Source organism: Antechinus flavipes, chromosome 3 (assembly GCF_016432865.1).
Source record: "Antechinus flavipes isolate AdamAnt ecotype Samford, QLD, Australia chromosome 3, AdamAnt_v2, whole genome shotgun sequence".
Lineage (NCBI taxonomy): Eukaryota > Metazoa > Chordata > Mammalia > Dasyuromorphia > Dasyuridae > Antechinus > Antechinus flavipes.
Genome location: NC_067400.1, coordinates 630355253 through 630383056, shown reverse-complemented (window position 1 = coordinate 630383056; position 27804 = coordinate 630355253). Strand labels below are relative to the sequence as shown.

General features: G+C 44.5%; 1 protein-coding gene across 1 annotated transcript in view; it reads left to right on the top strand.

The window, feature by feature from the left end:
- Positions 1 to 548: 548 nt before the first annotated feature.
- The window catches only part of LOC127556780 (zinc finger protein 28 homolog), a 100472-nt gene continuing 73216 nt past the window's right edge, over positions 549 to 27804 (top strand). Inside the window, exons 1-2 of the mRNA XM_051990213.1 lie at positions 549 to 763; positions 1615 to 1721. Of these exons, the coding sequence (XP_051846173.1) occupies positions 568 to 763; positions 1615 to 1721 (303 nt within the window). The 5' untranslated portion in view covers positions 549 to 567. The remainder of the gene's footprint in view (positions 764 to 1614; positions 1722 to 27804) is intronic.

Below are 27804 nucleotides of genomic sequence, written 5' to 3'. Positions count from 1 at the left end.
CTTTGCGACTATAGTCTCATCCAGCCCTGGGACCAACCATGGATGCATTTGGTCTCAGTAGATCTCTCCATTCAATAAGTTATTAAATTGTTGTCTAATCTCTGCCTTGCTCAGTTTCTCCTGCATTACAGAATGAGCGGCTGTCCCGGGGGAAATGTCCAAAGGAACAGAAATGGCAGCAAACCCGCAGCGGTGTCAGAGGGCAGAGCATGGGCGGGTTCTCTCCCTGTGCCCCCTCACTGAAGGGGGGATGGGGGAAGGGCGCAGGTCCCGTGGCCCCTCCCGGGAGAAGGGGGGGCCGAGCCCTCATTTGTAATTATGCAAATGATCGAACACAGAACTTCCACCTGCACTTTCCCATCGGGAATTTCCGATCACATCCGGGTCTCTTTCTTGTACGGAACCCCACGTTCCATCCCCAGCTCCTCCCCAAAGGCTTGGGAACCTCCAGGAAAGAAGGGGGCACAAAGCCAAGAATAAAAGGAAGTGGGAGTCTTCACTGCGCCAAAGAAGGGCTCCTGCTGACGTCACTCCCATCTCCGCCCCCGGGTTGCTGAGACCCAGGGCATGCCGGGAGTCCCCTGGGGCGCAGGCGCTGCTTCCCGGCTCCCTAGTTTATTTCGGTTCTTCTTTCTGGGCTGGGAGGGGGAGGGAGGAGGGCGTCTCTCGGAGGCGCGGGCCGGGACTTCTGCTTCCATTCTTGAGGCTCCTCCCCTTCCGCGGCCGTTCCGGGCCGGGCTGGTGGCGGAGTCTGCAGCTCGGGGTGCGCTTGTTCAGGCTCCGAGTGCGGGTGCGCGTGTGTGGGGGGTGCAAAAGTGCGGTAGCTGCGCGTGGGCGTGTAACTGAGCTGCGTGTGCGCGTGGGGGGGGGTACCTGGGGCCTTAGAGAGGGGGGCGGGGCGTGCTTGTGCATCCCTGTGGCTTGAGGGGAGGGGGCGGGCACTGCTGAGTGTTCCTTGCGGAACCCAACTGACCCCTCCCCCACTGAGCCCCCAGTTTTGCGGGGTCTCCTCAGCAGCCGCCAGTGGCCGTTTGCACACTTGGGGGAGGGGGGAGGGTCTGTAGCTTTACACCGTTTGCCTCAGTTTCCTCCAGTGCAAAAAGCGGTGAGAGCAGCCCCTCCCCTCCGGGAGATCCCTCTATGAGGCACTGAGGGCCGGGCCTGGGGTACGGGGAGCGCTCTCTACCTGCAGCTCTTAGTGCGAACGTTGTCCCGTCCTTTGCCTTTGCCTGGAAGGCTGGGGGTGGAGGAGGTTTCCTGGCAGGAGGGGGACTGGGCTCCCATCCTGCCCCTCGCCTTGACCGATGACCCTCCTGGTGGTCTTGGGACATCTGTCATTTCTGGGACTTGGGCAGGTGGGGGTCCCTGTTACAGATGGAGAAACTGAGGCAGGGACCAAGGGCTTGGCCAGGTCACACTGGCCTTCCAGGGATTGGGTGAAGGCCCCGTGGGGCTCAGGCTCCTTAGTGGGGGCGGGGTAGTGGGAGGGTCTCCCTGCCCCCACAGGCGAGATCTCTCTGCCTCCTCTGAGCTGAGATGTCTCCTCCTCCTCCCGGGGAGCAGCCGCCCCCCGCCTCCCTGCCCTCAGAGCTCTCTCTCTCTCATTGTGGGCAGGTCAGCACCAGCCCGGGAAGGGAAGCCTCAGACCCCGGCCTCCCTCTCTGGGGCCCAAGCCCGGAACCAGAGACATGGCCCCCGGCAGCCGGAGCCCCTCGTCCCAGGTGAGTGCGGCCCCTGCCCAGGGGGAGCCCAGGGAGCTTCCTCCTGTCAGAGGGAGGGGCCCCGGCAGGGCAGGAATCACCCCCTGGCGCTGCCCACTTCCTGCCTCTCAGGCGGCCCCCAGGGCTCTGAGTCCCTCTGCTTTGCCAGGTCCCAGATCAAGTCAATAAATGTTTAGAAATAGAATTTAGCTGAGATGGGAAGGAAGCAGGAGGGGAGGGAAGAGGCCGGTGCAAACAGGAGAGAAGCCAGTGAAAAGGCCCAAGGACAGGGGGCAGAAGCTTGGAGCTTGTGGTGTCTGCCGTGTGCCAGGGGCCACATAAGTTTGATCTCATTGATCCTGTTGTGGGAATTGTCAGGGTCCTTGGTAGGGAAAGTCAGAGTCAGGGAGCTCAGGGTCCAGCCAGAGAGTAAACTGTGGGTTATTTATCCCCGGGAGGGTGTGACAGACGCCATGACTGGAGGGTTACATTTCCTCAGATGTCACAGACACAGTCTCTCCTCCTTGCCTGACCTGGGCTTTGGGTGGGATCTGTTGGTTCTCAGAGAGAGTTATAAAGAAGTTAGGACCCAGGTTTAAAAAAAAAGGAACATTTGCTTGTTGGTTTTAAATTATTTTCAATTTAATGACATGACCATTTGTATTATTCATGTTTATCAGATTTGGAGTTGTGAATTTTTCTCCATCCCTTTCTCTCCTTTCTTCATAAAATAGTAGACAACTTGATATAGTTATATTCCTAATATCATTTAAAACATTTTCCTATTAATCTGAATTGTAAAAAATGAAACATCAAAAAATTAGAAAAAAGAATAAAGTAACTAAAAGATAAATTCTTCGATCACTTTCAGAGTCCATCAGTTCTTTATTTAGGGTGTGGAAAACCTTTTCCTTCTTGAGTCTTTTGTATTTGCCTTAGATCCTTGTGTTCCTGAGAACAGCAGAGTCCTTCATAGCTGATCACCAAATAGTTGCCGATTCTGTATACAATCTTTTCCTGGCTCTGTTTATTTCAATTTGTATCACTCTGGTTTTTTTGGTTCTTTCTGAAATTTTCCAGTTCACCATTTCTTATTTTATAATACTATTTCATTGTATTCATACACCACAGCTTGTTCAGTCATTCCCCAGTTGATGGGAATTCCCTCAATTTCCACAAAGTTGCCTCCAGGAAAAGGGATGGTATAAATATTTTTACACATGTAGGCCCTTTCTCTCTTTTTGTAATCTCTGTGGAATAATACAGACCTAGAGGTGCTATTGGTAGGTCTAAAGATTTGCAGAGTTTGCTTGCCCTTTGTTCATGTTTCCAAGTTGGTCTCCAAAAAGCTTGGATTACTTCACATTTCCTCATCAGTGCACTAGTGTCCCATTATTCCCACATTTTTTCCAGCATTGATCATATCTTTTCTTATTAGTTAATCTGATAGATGTGAGTTGGTACTTCTGAGTTGTTTTTACTTGCATTTCCCTAATCAAAAGTGATTTAGGGCATTTCTTTCCTACACTATTTTTGATCTCATCATCTAAAAACTGTTCTTTTCCTTTAACCATTAATAAATTGAGAAATGGTTTTTATTCTTACACTTTTGACTCAGCTCTATGTATTTGGAAACGTGGCCTTCATCAGAGATACTTGCAGTGAAGCTCATTGCCCATCTTTCTGCTTTCCTTGAAAAGTACATCTTCACCAAAAGAAGAAAATGTGAATTGAGAGTTCAAGTGTGAAGTCTTAAGCACAGATATTTATGTCAGAGCAAGAGAACCCAGGAACAAAGAAACAAATGCTCGATTACTCAGGTAGTTTGGCAACATTTGCTAAGTCCTTTGTGCCTTCTTAGACAGTTAACAGGACTGGAAGTGAGTGCTCTGAGTTTGCTGAAGGTGATTGGGACATGAGAGATACTGAAGGGGACATCTAGTACATTGATAAAAAGAATAGCAGCATAGCATCAAATGAAGTCAGTGATGCTTTTTCTAAAATTCACTTACTACTAGATGTGTAAACGTCTGGGTCATAGAACTTGAGGGACATGATTGTACTTCCCAGAGTTAAGGAAGGAAAGAGACTGGCATTGGGTGGCAAAGAGTAATGAGCAGGAAGCAGTCCCAGAATAAGGATTGGGCAGATTCTAAGGTCTCCTCAGCCAGGATAGCCTGACCTCTGGATGGGCTCTGGGGGCTGAGTGAAGTAGGAATCAGGGCAAGAATGTGGCATCAGAGGTCATAGCATTGGCTTTTTAGGAGACAGATGGTGTCCCAGTTAATTATCTCTCACAGAACATATTCTATTAACAAGCTCACCTTATGAGAAGAGATAAAGCTTCATCACTTGTCTGGGAAGAGTCTCATGCCAGCTAGTTGAGGCCAGATTCCCTTTAAAATTCTTTTCCTGCTTCCATCTAGTTTAGATTTCATTTTAGAATCATAGGAAATTGCTAGATAATTTCTTTGTTCTCTCCTCAGTGATCACTGCTAATGGTTTCTTCCCCAAAATACATAGTATTTATGTCTCACAAACTCTTCATAGAATTTTTTAAAATATATAATCACTTAATACCTTCCTTGTGAGGAGGGATGTCACATCATCTTCTCTCTTTCATCTCTACAGGTTCTATAGAGTTCATGTATTATCCCTAAATCCATTGGGAGAAGCATGTTATAGTAATACTTTTTTCCAACTTTTATTATCCAACATGACGCTCATTTTGAATGGAAAATGCTTTTCTCAATATTCCACTGGGCTCTTAATACTTAATAGGTTCTGACACTTCTAAAGCTTATATGTTTTAGGCAATCCCATCTCTGCTTTAGTTTCCTCTTCTAAGTTGATGAAGGTTGAACTGGATGAATTCTGGAGGATCTTTCAGCTCTAAATCAAGTGACTTTTGATCGTTTAGGAGTTGGTGACAATCAAGGATATTATGGTGGACTTCACTGAGGAGGAGTGGGGTCTCCTGGACCCTTCTCAGAAGGATCTGTACAAGGAGGTCATGCTGGAGAGTGTCCAGAACCTGCTGTCCTTGGGTAATGACCATTTTCTCTCTTTTGTTGATGTTCATCATCAGTTCAAAATGAGCACAAACGGCACAGAAGTGATTCACACTGTGTGGCATCCCAGGTGAATAAATGTGGTATTATCCAAAAAATCTCTGAATGCGCTCTACTCCTTACCTGCTCTACAATATTCAATTGTGTATTGCCTCAGTTTTTGCTCTAAATTAGCAAACCCTATTCCAGCACAAAGAAGACTCAAATCTACTGTCATTAAGTATTTGGTAGCCATTTTGGCCTTGGGCCCCTGCCTTTGCTGAATGTGTATTTTTCTTTGGGAGAAGATAAGTCTCTGATTGGTCTAGTACTTTGCGATGCATGTCTCACATATTACCTCTCTCTCTTTTTTTTTTTTTTTTAAATTTTTTTTCTGAGGTAATTGGGGTTAAATGAAGTGTCCAGTCACACAGCTAAAAAGTGTTAAGTGTCAGAGGTCAAATTTGAACTCAGGTTTTCCTTATTTCTAGGCTGATGCTCTGTACACTTCACCACCTATCTGCCGCCAGTCTGTCTCTTAAAAATGAAATTAGGGTATTAAAAGCCATTATTTGCACTGAGGACACCTATGAAGTTTTGTATATTTAGTTTGGTGACAAGCTGCAATGACTCTTATATAACATTACTATTTTGTTTATTTATGTGTGTATGACTTTTTGTGTATTTATGTTTGTCTTTTTCAGATGTAGAAACTGGGTTCCTAGTAAACGAGATGAGTAAAAAGCTGGGAATCTTTGTGGAAGAACACAACCTGCAAAGATTCATGGATGATGGTCCCTGTGACTTCAATTTTAAGGAATTGCATGATTTTATTCTCAAAATAGATAAATATGCAAAGAGTGATTCTGAATTGTATGAAATTGGAAAGAGATTTAAATGGACTTCTATCCTAAATCGCTGTAAGAAAATGACCTCAGGAAGTGATTGTCTTCAAAGTAGTGAATTCAAGAAATGCTTCACTGAAGAGCTAGAGCTATTGGTTCCAGGTAATCAATGGGATATAGCTGTGAAGTGCACTTCAGACCTCAGTGGCCATCAGAAAAGTGATACTGACGAAATGCTTTCCATAAGTAATAATGATGAGAAGGCTGTCAGTCAGAACTCTAATGTCCTTTCTCATCAGCAGACACATATTAGAAAAGAGCCTGATGAGCATAATGTATGTGAAGCAACCTCATCCTATCTCTCATCTCTTCCTTACCACTCTGGAATGAAAAGATCTGGATATGATCAGTGTGGGAAAACCATTGGTTGGAATCCAGCTCTTGCTAGGTCTCAGAAGGCTCATATTGGAGAGGTGTCTCATGAATGTACTGAATGTGGGATAGCTTTCTATTACCGATCATTCCTGATTGAGCATCAGAGAATCCACACTAGAGAGAAGCCTTATTCATCTCTTCAGTGTGGAAATTCTTCCATATGCAATCAAGGTGGAGAAAATTGTACAGATATCTCCAATCTATCAAAACATAAGAAAACCCACATTGGAAAGAAGGCTTATGAATGTAATCAATGTGGAAAGACTTTTAGATCGAGCTTCCATCTTGCTAGACATCAGAGAATCCACACTGGAGAGAAACCTTTTAAATGTAATTACTGTGGAAAGACTTTTAGATGGAGCTTCCACGTTGCTACACATCAGAGAATCCACACTGGAGAGAAGCTTTTTAAATGTAATCAATGTGGAAAGTCTTTTACACGCAATAACATTCTTGTTGCCCATCAGAGAATCCACACTAGAGAGAAACCTTTGAAATGTAATCATTGTGGCAAGGCTTTTGCATGGAGTGCCCATCTTGCTTTACATCAGAGAAAGCACACTGGAGAGAAACCTTTGAAATGTAATCAGTGTGGAAAAGTTTTCACACAGAGATCCAGTCTTGTTTTACATCAGAGAAAGCATGCAAGAAAGAACCCTTTTAAATGTAATCAATGTGGAAAGACTTTCACACGAAGTGACAGTCTTGCTAAACATCACCGAATCCACACTGGAGAGAAACCTTTTAAATGTAGCCAGTGTGGAAAGGCTTTCATGAGAAATGACAGACTTAAAGAACATCAGAGAGTGCATACTGGAGAAAAACCTTTTAAATGTAGTCAGTGTGGAAAAGCTTTCAGACAGAGTTCCAATCTTGCTTTACATCAGAGAGTCCACTCTGAAGAGAAACCTTTTAAATGTCTTCAATGTGGAAAGGCTTTCAAATTCTACTCCGGTCTTTTTACACATCAAAGAATCCACACTGGCAAGAAACCTTTTGAATGTAATCAGTGTGGAAAAGTTTTCATAGAGAGAGCCAGTCTTGCTTTACACCAGAGTATCCATGCAGGAGAAAAGCCTTTTAAATGTATTCAATGTGGAAAGGGTTTCATATTCAAGGGAAGTCTTAACAGACATCAGAAAATCCACACTGGAGAGAAACCTTTTAAATGTATTCAATGTGGAAAGGCTTTCACATTGAAGGAAGGTCTTAACAGACATCAGAAAATCCACACTGGAGAGAAATCTTTTAAATGTAATCAGTGTGGAGAAGTTTTCACACAGAGATCCAGTCTTGTTTTACATCAGAGAAGGCATGCAAGAAAGAAGCCTTTTAAATGTAATCAATGTGGAAAGACTTTCACACGAAGTGACAGTCTTGCTAAACATCAGCAAATCCACACTGGAGAGAAACCTTTTAAATGTAGCCAGTGTGGAAAGGCTTACATGAGAAATGACAGACTTAAAGAACATCAAAGAGTGCATACTGGAGAAAAACCTTTTAAATGTAGTCAGTGTGGAAAGGCTTTCATAAGTAGTTACAAGCTTGCAGAACATCAGAGAGTCCTTTGTGGAGAGACACCTTTTAAATGTAGTCAGTGTGGAAAGGCTTTCATAAGTGATTACAAGCTTGCAGAACATCAGAGAATCCACACTGGAGAAAAACCATTTAAATGTAATCATTGTGGAAAGACTTTCAGACAGCGTATTCATCTTGTTTTACATCACAGAAAGCACACAGGAGAGAACCCTTTTAAATGTAATCAATGTGGAAAGGCTTACAGTAGCAACTCAAGCCTTGCTAGACATCAGAGAGTCCACACTGAAGAAAAACCTTTTAAATGTAATCAGTGTGGAAAAGCTTTCAGACAGAGTTCAGATGTTGCTTTACATCAGAGAGTCCACACTGAAGAGAAACCTTTTAAATGTAATCAGTGTGGAAAGACTTTCAAATACTCCTGCAGTTTGGTTACACATCAAAGAATCCACACTGGAGAAAAGCCTTTCAAATGTAATCACTGTGGAAAGGTTTTCAGACTGAGTTCAAGACTTGCTTTACATCGGAGAGTCCACTCTGAAGAGAAACCTTTTAAATGTCTTCAATGTGGAAAGGCTTTCAAATTCTATTCCAGTCTTTTTACACATCAAAGAATCCACACTGGAGAAAAGCCTTTTAAATGTAATCATTGTGGAAAGTCTTTTACAAATAGGTCCTATCTTCTTATACATCAGAGAATCCACACTGGCAAGAAACCTTTTGAATGTAATCAGTGTGGAAAGGCTTTCATAGAGAGAGCCAGTCTTGCTTTACACCAGAGTATCCATGCAGGAGAAAAGCCTTATAAATGTATTCAATGTGGAAAGGGTTTCACATTCAAGGGAGGTCTTAGCAGACATCAGAAAATCCACACTGGAGAGAAACCTTTTAAATGTATTCAATGTGGAAAGGCTTTCACATTGAAGGGAGGTCTTAGCAGACATCAGAAAATGCACACTGGAGAGAAACCTTTTAAATGTATTCAATGTGGAAAGGTTTTCACATTCAAGGGAGGGCTTAGCAGACATCAGAAAATCCACACTGGAGAGAAACCTTTTGAATGTAATCAATGTGGAAAGGCTTTCATATATAATTACAAGCTTACAGAACATCAGAGAATCCATACAGGAGAAAAGCCTTATAAATGTAATTGATGTGGAAAGGTTTTCACATGCAAGAGAGTTCTTGGCAGACATCAGAAAATCACCCTCGAGGTAAATATTTTAAATGTAGTCAATATAAAAAGGCTTTTACAAACAAGTCCCTCCTTGCTACACATCAAAGAATCCACATTTGAAAGAAACCTTTTGCATGTAATCAATGTGGAAAGGCTCTTACACTCAGTGCCTGTCTTCCTAGATACCGGAGAACTCATATTGGAAAGAAACCTTTTGAAAGTATTCAGTGTGGAAAGGCCTTTGCCAGAAGTGAAACCAAACCTTATTGAACATCAAAGAACCCACACTGGAGAGAAACGTTTTGAATGTAGTCAGTGAGGAAAGGATTTCCTGCAAAGGTCCTTTCCAGTACACATCAGAGAATCCACACTGCAGAGAAACCTTATAAATAAAATTAATGTGCAAAGGCATTCAGCTACAAATCCAAATTGGTAAATATCAGAGAATCCCCACTAAGGAGGAGCATTATGATAATAATAAACATGAAATGATTCCACAAAGAGTTCCCATCTGGCTGTATATGAGACAATCTACACGGTAGAGAAACCTTATAAATGAATTCAATGAGGGAAGGCTTTCGGACAAATAGACCTGCTCAATATCACAGTAGCCACATTGGAGAGAAGTGTTTTCAATGTACTCAATGTGAAATGATTTCATTCTGAGCTGGAATCTTTCTAGCTTTTAGACAATCCATACTGGAGCCAAACCTCATGAGTGTGCTGAATATAGCACAGCTTTGAGTTATCATTCTTGAAAAGAGAACCCCCAAACTCTGAAAAATCCTTAAAGGAGAAAACCTTCTTTAGCTCTGCCTCAAAAAGGGCACTCCATCCCAAGCACTACAGTTTCACCTTGTTATCTGGGTGGGGTAGGCTCTGTCCTGAAACCCACTAAATCCAATTCACATTCCAGCTCAAAGCTGAAACCCATCGAGAAGCCAACTTGGGACTCGACCCATAAGCCCCTTTCATCTTGTTGCCAAAACCCCCTATTATAAAAGGGCCAAACTAAAACCCTCTCTTTGCAGAGGGTCCAAGCATGCCAGCTCCATGCCTGGCAAACCAAGGACTTTCTACCCACTGGAATAATATTTCCAGTGCCCTCCTCTCTTTATCCTCACCTATTTCCTTAAGTAGACTTTAACCAGACTTTAACCTTACTTCCAATCCCCATAATAAACCTCTTTTATCAGTCTACATTTTCAGGTCTGTAAATTCCTTCACAAGGGCCTCTTTTTCTGGCAGAAGGAAATCCCAGAACTCCCTACCCTTGTGCCACCACTAGACCTCATTTAGACCTTATTTAACACCCTGATCTCCAGAAACTCTAATTTCATTTGGGTACCCCAAATTAAATCTCATCATTTAGAGCCTATTTAAGAGAAGAGGGTCCCCACTTGAGGGAGACCTTATGCACATGACCAACATGGTAATACCTTCCAGCACCAATCTCTTATTTCCCACCTCAGAGTTCATGTAAGAGAAAAATCTGATCATTGTCATGGATAAGGAAAGGTACTCAAATGGAATTCAGAGATCAACCTGAGCAGCAGATTCTTGGGCATTCAATGTGGGAAGGCTTTCAAGCAGAGATCATTTTACTTTCTCTGTGAGGATTCATTGAAAAGTCTTAGAAATAGGTTCATGTGGCTGTGCTTTTCCCTGGAAGAGGTTGATCAGCAGACAACCTTACTGCTAGTGGAAGGAAGATGGATAAAGGCCATGCTTGGAGAGCTGATACTTGACTCTCCTCAGGAGAAATCCTACTAGAGATGAAATTTGGGGTTCTCATTCACAAGGGAAGGCCTTCTTCTGCAGCCCAGCCTTCATTAGACTTTGAAGAGAATGAAATAGTCATAAAATAGCTCAAATTTCCATCCTGTTATGAGGGAGGGTAATCACAGAGGACAGCCTGCAGGAGTAACTGAGGCAGAGTTCTGACTCCCAAATCCTGTAATAGAGGAGCCTGGTTCTCTCCTAGACCTCAGACCTGGCTCTCCCATCTGAGGCGCTCCTTCTTTCAGGGCTCTGTTACAGGAATACAAGTATCCTATCAATAGAACAGCATTTCATTGGTTACTGTAAAATGCCTTGGCTAAAATATGGATACCTTCAGGGCCAGATGGTTTCAGGATGGCCAGTGCTGGAAATCTATCCACTGACTAGATGGTCATTAACTGGATGATGTCCCTTGGCTTGGGCCAGGGAAGATGGGGCCTTTTAGTGTTCAAGAGATGAATGAGCCATTCCTGGAGTTGGGCAAGTGCAGATCGCACATCCCCAAGAACATTTCAGGGAGAACTTGGAGGTTTTCCACCATGACAGGTTGGCCTGAAGGGAAACAGGATGGACAGAGTTCTTGTCATTCTCACAGTAGTGAAGTTATACAAGTCGGCCTCGTGTCTGTTATGGAAATAGTTTCTATTATACAAGCCTGAAATCTGCCCAAAGCCTCCAGCAGAAGGTCCATTCCTACATAATTCCTACAATAGTGAATTTCTCATTCTTGTCCTTACTATCAAATGACTATTAAATATTACTAAATGAAAAATCAGGAACAGTCCTTGGCTACCATAAAATCATAATGCACTGATTAATACTGATGCAGGGTTGAGGGGGGGTCCCCAGTAAGTCATCTGTCTCACTGTGCATAAAACTCCGTACATGTAATGGTTTTTGTCTGAAATCGTAATGTTCGTCAGGGCTCCTCGATTGTACTTGCGGTCACAGACTATGATTCCTTCAGCCATTCCCCAATTACTTGGTGTTTGCTTTGTTTTCTGTGGTTTCTGCCACAAAATATCCTTGTAAAAATGCTTTGCTAACCAGACATGAAATTCTATAATCTGTAAGCCACTCGGTGGCGCCCTGGATTAAATGTTGCGTTTGAATCCCCAAGGGCCGAGTTCCAGTTTCTTCTCTGGCCCTTTCAGGCTGTATATTGTATGTAGGTCTGTCATGTAACCTGGTCCTGCCCAAGTTTCCCCATCTGTAGAATGGGGAGAACAAGGGCATCTGCTTCCCGGGGTGGGGATGAGGATTACATTGGACAGTAATTATGAAACACTTTGCAAACATGAAATCACTATGGAAATCCTGGCTGTTTTTATGTTTTATCTTTCCTTGGGTCCCTGGTCTCAGAGTAAAGTCAGTTGCTAGAACATGAGGACATTTGAGTCTAATTGATATTCTGAAGAAAGCCGTTACTTGAATGAACAGGGAACTGGATCAGGCAATACTTGCAGCCCCATCCTGGCTCTGATGCTTCATACTCTGTAACTCTGGGCAAGGAACAAGTCTGTCTCCCTCACCTCCTCTCTGAAATGGGGAGGGGGACCTCAGGAGCTTCCCTGTGCCCTTCCCCCTCTAAGTTAGTGCTCCCATCCACAGCAGAGCCCTGTGCCCTTTACCCCCACACTCTCCCTATATTCTGGGACTGAGATCCCAGAACCAGATCTACAGTTATGGCAGAACACTGAGGAAGAAAGGTCTTGGACAACAGAGGGAATTGGGCATGAGAAGGACCAAGGAAGATGGGAGGAGTGACTCGAGGTCACTTACTCCAAAGCCCTCCCTGAGGTGGTCAGTACTTAGTAAGAACTACTCAGGGTTGGAAACTGCTAGGGAACCTAGCCACAAGAAGGCTAGGAATAGAACAAAAAGAGTCTGCATTAATTTTGAGACCCTTCATCGTGTACCTTGCACACAATGCCCCATGCACAGGCAACAAGTCCGTGCAAACTTGCCCCTTGTGGTCTTTGGCTGCTTGGGTCTGAGTCAGCTCACTCGGGAATGGATGTTGAGGGCCCGGGTGTGAGTTCTGCCTCACTGGCTAGAGGTCTGGGTCACACCCTGGAGAGACGCCAGCGCAGGCATCGAGCAGGCACCAGACCGAGATCGCTCCCACCGGGTCAGGAGTCGGGGTCCTGGATACACAAGCTAAACACATACTTGTTGGGGCACGTTGGCAAGGGAGCCGAGAGCGGTATAAGAACAGGACAGCAGAGGGAGAGAGAGTCAGGAGAGACAAGATGATGTAACTAAGCAATAAAACTTCTTTATCTGAATAAGGGGTGTCAGACTGCTCTGTCGTATCCAGAGACGTCCGTCTTCCGAAGGCCGTAGAGGTGACGATAATTGTGGGTAAGTGTTCAGACACCCCCTGGCGTCAGCAGGCTGACGCCCCCAACAGGAAACAGCAAAAAGCAGCCTGGCAGAGAACAGAAATGGCCCCTGTGGGGATGGAGCGCTCGGGGGCCCAGCTTAACTCCTGAGGAACAGGGGACTGAGAACGAAACGGTCCCCCCAAAGGCAGGAGAGGGACCCTTGTGAGAGCGGACTGACAGTCCCTCAGGAGGCAGCAGCAGAGCTTTCCCATGCCAGGCTTTCCTTCTCCAAGGTGCCCTTCCAGGTCCTCAGAGAGCCCAGCGCCCTTTCTCCAGGCTTGCCCTTGCCTTTCCCTCCCTGGAGGTGCCTTCCACTTCTCCCTGCAGGGTTTTAACTTGGCCCTTCCAGGCTCCCCATGGGTGAGGATGTTGCTCTCCAACTGCTGACCCTGGCTCCCGAATGGGCAGAGTCGGCACGTACAGGAGGCAGTGCCCCTGGGCATCTCTGCTTCCATTGTGGGCACCCTAGACATCAGGGTGTGCCAGAGACCATGCTCTTGAGGATATGCCAAGAGACTATGTCCTTGAACACCGCCAGAGGCCATGTCCTTGGACGCAGGAGACAAAGAGCTAAGAAGAGTAGAAAACACCCTAAATTCCTGAGATTAGATAATGTGTGTCCCAAGAAATCGTCATCTCCGCTCAAGATCTAGATAACAGGATTTCTGCCACACCTATGGTCCGACATTCTTCTCATTGTAACCCCCCACTCAGAAATCCTATTTAATTAAACCCTCTTCATTCATTAAACAGAGACATTCACCATCTTAAATCTTGAGTTGCCTCTCTGTCTCTCCGATCCTGTTCCCAAGCACAGCGTGCTTTACAGACTGTTGTCTTACAGAGCCTTTGCTCCTCCTCGGCCCCGGCTCCACTCGATTACTCACTGTTGATGTCCTGCCGGACAGGACAACTGGCGCCCAACGTGGGCCTCGAAGTGGACCTCGGCCCGACATCGCTCCCGAGCATTCCGCGAGAAAACTCACGGTCTCTACGGAACCCCGTAAGGGTAGAGGTAAGTTTTCGCGATTGTCGGTACTATGGGATCGTATTTATCTAAAGAACAAATATTCCTTAAAGATCTTAAAGGAAATCTTAAGGAAAGAGGCATAAAAGTAAAAAAGAAGGACCTTATAAAATTCTTTATATACATAGATAAGGTCTGTCCTTGGTTTATTGTAAATGGCCCTGAAATACACCCCGGGAAATGGCAGAAGGTTGGCCGAGACCTAAAACAAGAAGGGCTGAATGTTGTAAATGTTTTCCCCCTCTGGGCATTAATTAATGAAGTCATTGCCTCTAACAACGGCAAGGTTCGGCAATTACCCCCGGGTCCTCAGATAACTTGGGAAGACGCTGAGGGAAATTGGGGCACTGTCCACCCTTACATAGTTCCTAATCTACCTATTAACCTATGGGGAAGAGAGATTCTCTCACAAATGGGTATTATTATGTGCAGCCCCAATTCTGTAGTCACAAGACGAATGCTAAGCCAGGGTTTTCTCCCTCAACAAGGATTAGGGAAAAATAACCAAGGTATCAATCAGCCTTTACAAGTACAGCCACACCATGGCCGTGCTGGCCTTGGTTTTCAGAACCATTTTTTATAAGGGCCACTGGTCCGCCCAGCCTGCAGGCGGACAAGATCAAAACACTCCAGTCTGGTTTGACCAGTGGCCCCTTTCCAAAGAAAATATGTTGCGCAGTCCATAGATCCTTTTCGCTTGAAATACCCCAAACCTGCCACTAGACCTTAACCCTAATTTCGTTTAGGTACCCCAAAGCTAGACCTCAACATTTGGGGCACACTCAGAACCAATCTGGGTTTTGAGCTGTTCAGGCAGTATTCTTCCGGGAAGAATCTGCGTTCTTTCTTTGGTCTCACTCTATCTCTAAAGGTGGTGGGGAGAATATCTGTGTCCCGTCTCACTCTACTTCCATTTCAGGTGAAAAGGCTGCTATTTTGATCTAGACACTCCCCTGCCTCTAAAGTCTGTCCTGGGGCAGATGCTTTGCTTGAAGAAACTCCCTCTGTCCAAATCCTTTGGAAAGAGAAAGGCCCTTCCTTTGCATATCAATGCATTTCTAATCTTTTTTTTCTGTCACCAGATAGTCCTGCTCTCCAGCAGGAACTGTTGAGACACGAGAGGAAGTGTCTCTTTAACACCACCCCAGACCAAAGAGTGGTCATGTGGCCGTTCTGGGGACCCCACTCCTTTTGGGGGTCCCAGGCCAGCGCTCTCTTTGCTCTGTTCTGGGGAGATAGCCGGAGAAACGTAAGAGGAGCTGTGTTTGAGCCCCTCTCCCACGCCACTGTTAAATGCAATGGAGTCTTTAATGGTCAGGCTGTAGCCACGAGGAGAAAGGTCACTAAATTGGGGTGAGTTTAGAGAATGTCTCTGCCCACGGCAGCTACTCCCTGGCAGGGGTAAGCGGTCTTCCCTTCAGGTTTTGCTCTCCCAGCAAGATTTGGGGGCTTAGATGAGCTGCCCTGCCTTCAAGTTCCAGCATGGAATCGCCAGAGGAGCCCTCGCCATTCAAGACGCACTGCGCTGGGTAAGATGGCATCTCTTCCTCCCCAACCCTCGTTCTGGCCATTCCTCCCCCTTCTTCCATGGAGTGGGGAGTGTAGAACTCGAGGCCTGGTTCGGACCTCTCCCATGTGGCTTGGCAACCTGCCATTTAAATGCTTCTGTCCTGTCCCCTTATTGGGGTTACTGTACAGTGGGGAGATTGGGGACTTAATCTAAATCTTCTCAAATCTCCGGAAAGGTTGTCACCAACTTTTAAAACAAAAATTTGCTAGCAATTTGGACAAGTGAGCCGTGCCCCTTCCAGACCTTTACCTGGCTCTTAAAGCCGCAGCTTCTAGCCCTCAGGACGTGTGCTCGTCCTATACATTTAAACGGGACTCAGTTTCCCTGATTTGGTCATCCTGCGTCTGTAGAAGCCTCAGAATTACGCTTTTGCACGCTCACAAGGCTGTCTACAAAGATGGGATTTTAAACTGCTCTCGGTTTTTTTCTTAGCCTCAGGGCACTACTTAAAACTATTTCTTAACTGCTTGTGGAGAGATAACCTAGGTAATGCAGGCTAGGTCTGTATGTCTCACACTTTCCTACCTAACCCTACAGGTGGGAACTCTTTTGCTCCTAATTTTCTCAGTCCTAAGACCTTTTGCTCTTAGCACACTCGGTTCTGGTTCTATTCTTTTCTGGATTGGCATTCTATGTCCCTGCCAACAAAGGGTTTTTTCCTGGGCTCCAACCCTGGCCAGGTTGCAGCTTCAAGAAAGACCTTTGCAATGATGGCTGGGAATAAAATTTCAGGTTAAGGCAAATTAAATTCTTTGGAAGATGGCTTTTTATTTCTTTTCTCCCCTCATTCCTTGACTGCAGCAAGAAATGAGTAAATGAGAGAAACTGAAGCCATTTAAGAATTCGGTGAATACCCTTAGGAAAGAAGTCTGTCTTTCCCTTGTGCTTTTCTATGTTCTCTAGACTTGTTCCCTGTTTTCCCTCCCCCATTTGAGATGCTGAGGGACTAAGATGGGATAGTTTACCTTCCTACTTAGATGGTGTGTTTTCTAGAGGTATTGGGTAATTTGTAACTGAGTTATGCCTTAAAATTTGTCATCTCTGTTGGGCAATAAGTTATATGAAGTTTGGTTCAGTTACTTGTGAACTTCAAGATCTGTGTAATGTTAAATTTAAAACTGTCTACTTAGATAAGAAAGATAGCTGTATAAGCTGTAAACCCTTTACTGTGATTCTTGAACTAGATTTTATCTGAAGTCCTTGATTAATGATAACTGATGTAGAAGATAAAATCCTTTGGGACTGCAGCTAATATTTGCTGGGAGTTTTGAGTTCAGGTGTGATTGCACAGACCAGAAGTAAAACTGCCTTAAATAACTATTTTAATTTGTGGCCACACTATGGTTGCTGCTAAGCTTTTTTATTTCCTGGGGCTAGAGTTTCTTTATCTAAAGGTTTACTTCGCCCAAGTACTTGGGGCCACTCCCACCTTGCCTTTTGAGAAAGATGACCGGCCTTTTACACTGTATGTTGATGAAAGGCAGGGCTAGGCCCCTGACTTGCGGCTCAAATGCCCGGGCTAATTTGAGCTCGCTAGGAGACCCTTGGCAGTCTTGGGGGGATTTGTCGCTCATAGGACACTGTGAGGCCCTAAGTCTTAAACTCTAGGTCTGGACAGGTAGGCTTGGCTAGGCCTTCTAGGGTGACTGGAGTCAATTGGCGACAACTGGCGTGTTTGGGTGTTTTTGGAATTTAGATTCCGTCCAAATTCAATGGGTGTGGCCCAGTCCCAGCCAGCCCTCGCGGAGAGAAATGAGAAAAATGATCAGAGAATACCGGTAGATAGTCCCTTGGGAAACAAATTAAGTAATTGGAACAAACTGCCAAAATATAAAGGAAAAAGCAAGAAAAAGATGATAGGTATTGCTGCTTTGTCTGGGGTGACAAAGACATTGGTGGAGGCACTATTTGGCCTAAATTTGGCTCCCTTGAAAATTGGGTGTGCCAAATACTGAATTTGTGTGTTATTAACAAAGAACCTGTTAATCCAGAGGAGGTTCTATATACAGGACTATGGCTTTCCGGGGCTTCTATAATGTTGAGTAAGAGTCCAAGTGTAAAGGACACGAAGGAGGAAACTTTAAAGACCCAGCAATGGGACCCATTGTTATCTCTCCCTCCTCCATACTTATCCCCACCCCCAGAAGAAGCCATGGTTTTAGGAAAGGGAAGGTGAGGACTTAATCCCATCAGCTTCTCCTGGGCCCCTCAGGGCATGGGAGGATTTAATTCGATTGACCCCACCTGGACTCCAAAAAGAGTCATTCTCCTCTTTAAGGAAGGAATTAGATCAAATTCAAAGAAAAGGACACGAAGGAGGAAACTTTAAAGACCCAGCAATGGGACCCATTGTTATCTCTCCCTCCTCCATACTTATCCCCACCCCCAGAAGAAGCCATGGTTTTAGGAAAGGGAAGGTGAGGACTTAATCCCATCAGCTTCTCCTGGGCCCCTCAGGGCATGGGAGGATTTAATTCGATTGACCCCACCTGGACTCCAAAAAGAGTCATTCTCCTCTTTAAGGAAGGAATTAGATCAAATTCAAAGAGATATCCGAAATTATCCTTTGCCGGGAACTAAAACCCCAAGTCCTAAATTATATCTCTTAAGAGAGGTTCCTTCGGCCCAGGGAGGTATACGATTTGTGAACGCTCCCCTGAGCACCACAGAAGTCAGGGCCTTTAAGAAGGAAATGAGCTCCTTGATAGAAGACCCCACTGGGCTAACAGAACAGTTTGATCAATTCATTGGAAATTGTCTCCTAGGACCTAACATGCTTCCTCCCAAACAGCTTGAAGGCGTTTGCAACCACACCATACCTGTCAACCTGACGTGGCAATATGTGGCCGCTCCTGACGGCTCTTATTTTGCCTGCTCTGCTGGCCTTACTACATTTCTGGATGCCCGATCTTTTATCAAAAAGCGCGATTACTGCGTTTCTGTCTTTCTCTTCCCTCATATTAATATACACCAGGCCGATGATTTCCTTGATATCTGGGAAAGAAAAAGTACTGGCAATTTTAGGACCAGGAGGGAACCCCTTACTGCATTAACCCTGACCGTCCTCCTTGGCCTAGGAGCGGTAGGAACGGGGACGGGTATAGCCTCCCTCATACAAAATGACAAACAATATTCCCAATTGAGCGCTGCTATAGATAAGGATTTACAGGAATTGCAAGCAGGACTTAAACACCTTAAAGACTCAGTAGCATCCTTAGCTGAAGTCGCCCTGCAAAACAGAAGAGGCTTAGACCTTCTCTTCTTACAACAAGGAGGTCTTTGTGCAGCCCTCAAGGAGGAATGCTGCTTTTATTCAGATAAACTTGGCCTTGTTGAAAACAGCCTACAAAAAGTTAGGGACAGTCTGGAAAAAAGAAAACAGAAAGAGTTAAAAATGAATCCTGGTATAAGAACTGGTTCTCCACTTCCCCCTTGCTATCCACTTTTCTCCCTAGTATTCTCGGCCCTCTTGTGGGACTCCTTCTCCTCCTTTCTTTTGGCCCTTGGGCCTTTAATAAACTAACCACTTTCGTTAAATCTCAAGTAGATTCTGCGATCACAAAAAGACACATCTTTTATCATCAGTTACGAGACCAAGACACCTTGGAACCTGAAGAGAAAATCGAAACACTCAAGTTCAATGAACAGCTCCTGAAACAGACATGGTGTCAACGATTGAGAAAATTGTTGTTCTCATGCTTTAAAAAATCTTGAATGTCATGGAATCTGTATAACTGTGTAGTCTGTGTGATATATGTTCTATGTTCTGTGTGGTTTGTCTGTTATGTTGTTGGTTGGAAAACAACGTTGCAACTGTGCATAGTAAATTGGAGCTCCATGTTTGTCTGTGTGTGTCTGTGTTAAAAGTTAAAATAAGCTTGTAAGAGATAAGAATTCAGCCTCTGTGTTGCAGGCTTAGAAAATATCAAGAAGTTTGAAAAATCTTTCTCTCTCTTCCTTCTCTGGCTGACTGCAGCAGCCTGGGAGAAAAGGGAGAGAAAAGAAAAGGAAAAAAAAAAGAAAAAAGAAAAAAGAAAAAAGGGAATTCAAGGCGAAACAAAACTTCTCTCTGAGGGTGGGGAATCCTGGAAAAAGCCCCTAATCTGTTTTTGCTGATTTAAAAGCTTTGTTAAGTTTTAAGAACAATGATTAAGGATAATTTGCATTTCTTTAAGGAAAAGCCTACTAGAGTAAAGAGCAATAAAATTCAAGCTTAGCCTGGCCTGGGCAATAAAAAGCTCTAGAGATAAGATGCTAATCGCTGTTAGAAGAAATGTGGTAGAAGAAAAAACTTTTAAAAACAGCTGTATTAGTTTGATTCAGTTTGTTACCTTCTGAAATTTGTTAACATAAGTTATACTTTAAATCCAGCTCTACTGAACATGTGTGGGTTTTTGGAGGTTTATTATTCACTATTTGGGTGAATCTTACAGGTTTTTGAAGGGATAAGGAAAGAGGAATGCAGGTGATTTAGGAAGGACTGATTTGCAAGGGAAATTAAAGGTTCGAATGGTATTAGAAAGGTGAAAGAAAGACTTTTGGGAGTAGGTGAAGAGGTGGGGGAAGGAGTCACCCACCCCCACTGCCTTCTGCTACTTTACCAAAGGAGCATCTGGGAAGGAAAGTTCTTTAAGGAGATTGTTTAAGTATGTAGTCAGAGGGAAAGAGAAAGTTGGAAATGGGTGGATTTGGGAAGAAACCTGATATTGGGAAATGATGGGTTAAATCTTGAAAAGGATCCCCATGTAGGAAATTGAGTGGGGAACCTGAGGGAAGTTTTTTCTAGGGGGCAGGAGTGGGAAAGAGGGTGGCCATGTGGAATTCTCTCCTCCCCTCTCCTCTCTAAGTGTGTTCCTGCCGTTTTTTTTCTTATCTGATTGCGGCAGTGCAGCTAACTGATTTTTAAGAACATACTTTTAGGTTAAATTGATTGAATACTTGTTTTTTGATAAGTTTCTTGGTTGAGGAATATGGTCATAAATGTGATCCATACTTTGGTATGAGTATTTCTAAAAGTTTAATTGCTATGTTAAAAAACCCTTGAATTCTTTTATGTGGAATTGGGTGTTTTGTATAAGTTTAAATTGATTGTATTGGGTCATCCTGAGGTTATTTAAAGGGCCTCTGGACATAAGTTTTTTCTTTGTCCTTTTGAAAATGTTTTTGTTATGGACAATATGCAATTTGGGATATTTTTCTATGTATTGGGTATTTTAAAAGCAAAATGATTTGTATGAATAAAGTTCACTCATGTAACATCTACCTAGATATGATAATTGTTCTAAGTTGTGAACTTACTGAGACAAAATTTCTTTCTGTTATTACTGTAAGGTTATGGTAACTGTTTAAGATTTATCCGAAATTTGATGACAACTGTTATTGGAGTTTTTGGGCTTAGAGTTAATTAGCTAATGCTATTTGGGAGTTTTAAAGCTCCACCCTGTGACAGTTACTGGGACAATTGATTGATAAGCTGTTAAAACTCAACTGCTTATGTTATATTATAGTTATGTTCTTGAATTTTTCCTTCTGTAACTGATCTCTCTCTGATCAGAGCAATGGTCAGTAGAACTGTTAATGCAATTCAATTATGTCAAGCCTTGCTATTTTCAATCTGGTCATATGTAATCATTGTATCCTAAATGCTTGGGCAACTATTTTGCCTAGTCATCCGTCTGTTACTGGATATTTGTGTTTTGTTCCTTTAAGGTTTCTACATGATAAGTGGACAATTAACAGAGGTCTGTAAGACTGCAGCCGTTTGCTTGGCCTGTAAAGCAAACTCGTCTCGTCACATAGGAAACTGCTGGCCAATCCATTCTGGCCTCCTCATATTTTGCAACAGTCTGGTGAACTGAGTCTTTCTATCTGAGACTGATCCAATCTTTATGTGTTAGATTTGTGTTTTTGTTCTAGATTTTGGTCAAATTACAGATTGGTTTGCTTCTGGAACCTGGATCAGCTTTGATCAGCTTTGATTGCCAGCATGACACACCCACTCTGCAAGGAATGAGAGCCTCCTATCACTTCACAGCCTGAAGCAGCAGTTTTAGAATGAGACCATGGACTTGATCCTGCATCGACTGTACTTTGGACTGATATGAGGGACTTTGGGAATGGTTGATGACTGACTGTTAAACCTTGCCTGGATCATCTATTACTGTGTGTTTAAGATTTGATATGGATTTGTTAAAACTATGTAATTATTGCTGATATGTTTTGAGGGTTTTTAAGGAGATGCTACTGTATTAGTCTGTTATGTATAGACTTGGGATTTGCTCTTGGGATTTATATTTTTTCAAAATACCTGAAAGAATGGGAACTCTTAGCTCCTATTCACTTTGCCTTAAGCACTTTTGCCCCACCCCCTCCTCATATCCATACAAGGTCTGGTCTCAGGTATTGCTCCCCCACATTCAGTAGATAAGCTGTGGGTGAGCCAATGACGGGATTATTGTGGCCCCATATTTCAGGATCATCATACCCTCTGGCTGCAGGAATACCCAATGATGGGATTATTGTGGGCCCGTTTTCCAGAAGCACAAGCCGGAAGTTTGATGCTGGGGTGCTGGGACGGATGCCGCCCACATAGCCTAAGACAGGGGTCCTGCCCTTTTCTGGCCTTTTAAGATCGGATTACTTGGGTACTGAATATGGATGCCGGCCACGTAGCCTAAGACAGGCCTCCCACCCATAAATAAATAAAGGGGGATATGCCAGAAACCATGCTCTTGAGGATATGCCAAGAGACCATGTCCTTGAACACCGCCAGAGGCCATGTCCTTGGACGCAGGAGACAAAGAGCTAAGAAGAGTAGAAAACACCCTAAATTCCTGAGATTAGATAATGTGTGTCCCAAGAAATCGGTCATCTCCGCCCAAGATCTAGATAACAGGATTTCTGCCACACCTATGGTCCGACATTCTTCTCATTGTAACCCCCCACTCAGAAATCCTATTTAATTAAACTCTCTTCATTCATTAAACAGACATTCACCATCTTAAATCTTGAGTTGCCTCTCTGTCTCTCCGATCCTGTTCCCAAGCACAGCGTGCTTTACAGACTGTTGTCTTACAGAGCCTTTGCTCCTCCTCGGCCCCGGCTCCACTTGATGACCCACTGTTGATGTCCTGCCGGACAGGACAAGGGTGTCATGGTGGGTGAGGGCTGGGAAGAAGTCTCAGTGAGGGATTAGGCTGAGGGCCAGGGAGGAGTTCTAACCCCAAAATACTCCAGTGAACAGGGAATAATCACCAACTGAAGGGGCGAGGAGAGCTCGGGCCATGATTTCTATAATGTATTCCATGAGACCACCAAAGAGCCCCCTGAGCTGCTCACAGAAGCCCCCTGGCCCAAAGGAAAGAAAGGATGACACAGATCATGTTTGAGACCTTCAGCCCCCTGCCTCGTTCACTGCCATCCCGCCTGGCTGCCTCCCTGCCTCTGGCCGTACCCCTGGGGTTGTGATCGACTCTGGGGATGATGGGACCCACCCGGTGACAGCCTTGCAGGAGCCAAACTCTTCCTGGCTCTGGCTGTGATCTGACAGACTCCGGCATTAAGAGTACTTATATATATGTGTGTGTATGCATGTGTAAAACCTTAATTAATAAAAAATAATCATTCCAGATACTGTATAATGCATGTGACAGAGGGTTTCTTGCCTCTAGGAAGCATGTCCTGCTCGATAAAAAGCAGCTAGTTAACATCAGTCCAGATGTGGGAGAGGAGGATGGGGTGGAGGAGGTGCAGGTATTGTTATACATGGAAATGATGTGATCTTTTCTTTTAAAAAAAAATCCCTTTGTATCTTCTGCCCTTCTTTGTGTAATTGTCCAAGCCTGAATTGTCTCCTCCCTTCAACATGGATGAAGAGGAAAACTTTAGAGACTTCCTTGGAATGTTATGGGATTGGTGACAGTACTTGGGGGCCTGCAGGAGAGTTCCCTGTTCCCACATTTAAGACTAGTTCAAATAACCGAGTGTGCATTAAGGAGACTTCAAGAAAATGAATTTCCGACACCTGCTTTCTGCAGTGATTTAGTCTGTTTAGATTGTCATTTCTCAAGGTGTTTTTGAACCACTTGGTGACTCCCAATTGGTAATCCTTCACCCTTTCCCTGTAGGAGGCTGGTTTAGGGGAAAACATAACTCATGGAGCATTAATTGTGGTTTTCAAATAATCTTGTTTTTCTTAGTGGTCCTCGTCATAAAATACTAAATTTCCTTTAGCCAAATAACCACTGTCCAGTCCATTTCAATGTGAGTTTTCTCAAGCACAGTGACAGCCTTTAGATCACAACTCTTTTTGGGGGGATCCTGAGTCCTTTTCCTAACCCAGTAGCATTTGAGGCAGAAAGTACTTCATCAACCTCTGAGTCTCCTCCTCTCATGGGAGCTCTCCAGGAAAGTATCTGGAAAGACTTGAGGAACTGCATGGGATTTGAAAAGAAATAAATAAAACAAAAAATCTCAGCTACAGGGAATTGATCCCTGTCATGGGCTGAGGCTCGAGTTGCTGCACTGAGGTCCCAAGCACGTGAGGCTAAATAGTAATTGGACCATACTCTAGTAATATATAAGCTTGGAGAAAGAATGGCCCCGCCCACTCTTTGTGTAAGTCCTGATGTGTTGTATAGGAAATGACGATTTTGGTGGGTGGAGGCAGGGGAGTGGAAAGGGAAGGGGAAGGAGAGACTGCTGGCTGGCGTCTTGATACAGCTGCTCACATTACTATCATGGCCCTTCACCTCCGATCCCCCTCTGCTAGCTGGCTTCCTGTCGCAGCTGCCCATATTGCTATCGCAATCCTTCTTGCCCATATTGCTATCGCAATCCCCCCTCACTTCTACTGAGAATAAAGATTGAAGATTTCCCCCTTAACCTGAATTCCTGACTCTGGCTGATTTTAAATACATGGTTATCACACTTGGTGCCCAAGCGTGGGAACCGAGGACCCTACTTACACTGAAGAAGTCTCCAGTGACCAGGAACTTAGGTGAGTAATGTTATAGACAAACAAGTCTATTTCTTAAAGACTAAACTAGTAACCTTTTTTGGTTGTAATGGGACAAATCCTAGCTAAAGATTCTCCATTACCCATCCCAAGCCCCCACCCCCACCCCCACCCAGGAGTGGCGCTATAGAAAGCCTGCTTGACCTGACAGAAGATCAAGGGCTACTTATAACTTGGGAATAGACAGCTAGACTTCTGGGTACATTGAAACGCACCTCCCCTTGGTTCTTAGAGGAAGAGCAAATCTCTCCAGATAATTGGGCATTGATTGGTCAACAGCTCTCCGCATATTACAACAAAAACAGTCCTCATTCAGTTTCCATTGAGTCATTCTATTTATACAATATCATACAGTTGGCTTAAGAAACTGTATAAGTTCTAGGAGAAAAAGAAAAAACTCTAGCCAAATGGGGAAGCCTGAGATAAAGGAGGAAGACAAAGAACAGATTAATGGCCATATCCCCACAGGGCATGGAGACTTAAGTGAGGCTTAAGGGTGGGGTGAATCTGAGGCAGCTTCAGCCCCACCTAAGGAGCAGGTAATTGACTCTCCTCCATCAACTCCACCCTCTGGGATGGAGGGAGGAGGGGTAGTGGGGGGGGGCAGTGAGAGCACCAGCACCTCCCCCCCAGCATCCAGCACCTCCCCCCCATCGTCCAGCTGCTCCTTTGAGTAGATTGCAAAAGGGACTAATTAAGGCCAAAGCGGAAGGGAGAAATATATTGGAATTTCAACACCACATTTTTCCTGTAATTCAAGTTTAATTCTTCAGGTCAAAAAAAAAAAAAAAAGTAGAAGATATGCTCCTTTTGATATAGAAATCCTCAAAGACCTGAAAAAGGCTTGCACTCTTTATGGGGCTACATCAGCTTATGTTAAGATGTTATTACAGAATTTGGCTTTTGAAATCTTGACCCCTAATGACTGGAAATCTATAACAAGGATATGCCTAGAACCTGGACAAAACTACTTGTGGCTTTCTGAATATAGTGAGCTCTGTAGGATACAAGCCCAACAAAATAGTCAAGATGGGAGAAGGGGATTACACAATCAATCAGCCAGGAAGCACCCTGATGGGAAAAAGGAATTACAATTGGGGAGAATAGAGCTGTATGCAGCTGGGACAACTGAGATACCCCTTGGAGAGGTGAAATCTATTCCTCTCCAGCCTAAGGATCCCCTACTTCCAGGCACAGTAGGCTTGACCATTTCACCTCCTTTTTATACGTACAAAACAGTGTCCATCCACACACTGATGTGGGAAACTGGGGAATGTATAGATAATATCCCAGTCACTAATACAGGTAGTCAATGTGTGACTTATCACCCAGGAGAAGTAGTAGCATCAGGTTTATGCATACAGAATTCTAATAAGCAACCTGATGATAGTCATCCAGATTCTGACTCCAGACCACAAAATCCAGGAATATACTGGACAGCAGCTGTAACAGCTGACTGACCTATGCTCACTGTCTATATAAATCTGCTGGAATCATTGGATTCCCTAACACATAAAAAAGACTTTTGCTGGACTTCAAAAACGTGGGGGGGATCATTGGAGTCCCTGACATGTGAAGCAATGGACAATAGATTGGTTTTAGAATATATCTTGGCTGCTGAAGAAGGCATATGTGTGACTGCTGTTTACATACTCTTCTTCTAGGACTTCTGGCAATCTTTTACAACACCATGTTGATTTATATTGTTTGTTATACCATTACTTGGGTGTACAATTCATGTTTGTTACACCACATCGAGTCTGCACTGACTGTGGGGAAAGTCATCACTAATAGCCTCTGCATTATTGCTATGTGCTTGTGTAATACCTCTCATGCTGATGGGTTTGTGCATACCTGTTTCTAATAAGACCCTTCAGCCCAGAGACCCACTAGAAATCCCCACTTCCCTTTGGTGCTTTTCATCTCCCTTCCTGAGATGTCAGAGAGGGCACAATCACCTAATTTTGGGGCTTTCACCTCTTTTCCTGAGAACTCAGGGAGGTTGTGATCACCTCTCCTTGGGGACTCTGACCTCCCTGAGGAGTCAGGGATGGCATGACCACCTGTGTTCTAAAACAAAAGAAAGCGGGAGATGTAATGGGCTGAGGCTTGAGTTGATACACTGAGGTCCCAAGCACATGAGGCTAAATAGTAATTGGACCATACTCTATTAATATATAAGCTTGGAGAAAGAATGGCCCCTGCCCACTCTTTGTGCAAGTCCTGATGTGTTGTATAGGAAATGACGATTCTGGTGGGTGGAGGCAGGGGAGTGGAAAAGGAAGGGAAAGGAGAGACTGCTGGCTGGCGTCTTGACACAGCTGCTCACATTGCTATCGAGATGGCCTTTCATCTCTGATCCCCCTCTGCTAGCTGGCTTTCTGTCGCAGCTGCCCATATTGCTATCGCAATCCTCCCTCACCTCTACTAAGAATAAAGATTGAAGATTTTTCCCTTAACCTGAATTCCTGACTGGCTGATTTTAAATACGCGGTCATCACAGGTCCCCACAGGGCTTAAGTTCACTCATCTTCATTGCACCCCCACTCAGGAAATCTGTGGGACTCCCAGAACAGCTCTGGGCTTCCTGTTGAAAAGTTCTTCAGAGCCGGGTCCCCACTGCCCTCCCGGATGCTTACACAAGTGGCCCTTCCCCCAGCACCGGGCAGCCCAACTGGCCTTTGGGTTGATTGTTCAAAGGGGTAGAAAACCTCCCTGCCTTAAATCCCTGAGTGTCCTTGAAAAGCTTTAAAAAAGCTCTGACTTCTCAGCTGAGCTCTAAGTTTTAGCAGGAAGCCCAGCAGATACAGAAACATAAAGGTGTGTGTCTGTGTGTCTGTGTCTCTGTGTGTGTCTCTGAGTGTCTGTGTGTGTGTGTGTGTCTGTGTCTGTGTGTCTGTGTGTGTCTGTGTGTGTCTGTGTGTCTGTGTCTCTGTGTCTCTGTGTGTGTCTCTGAGTGTCTGTGTGTGTGTGTGTCTATGTCTCTGTGTGTGTGTCTCTGTGTGCGCGTGTGTCTCTGAGTGTCTGTGTGTGTGTGTGTCTGTGTCTCTGTGTGTGTCTCTGAGTGTCTGTGTGTGTGTCTCTGAGTGTCTGTGTGTGTCTGTGTGTGTGTGTCTCTGTGTGTGTCTCTGAGTGTCTGTGTGTGTGTGTGTCTATGTCTCTGTGTGTGTCTCTGTGTGCGTGTGTCTCTGAGTGTCTGTGTGTGTGTCTCTGTGTCTGTGTGTGTGTGTGTGTGTGTGTTCACACACCTGTGCCTGCAGGGCTGCTGGTTTGGGCGCA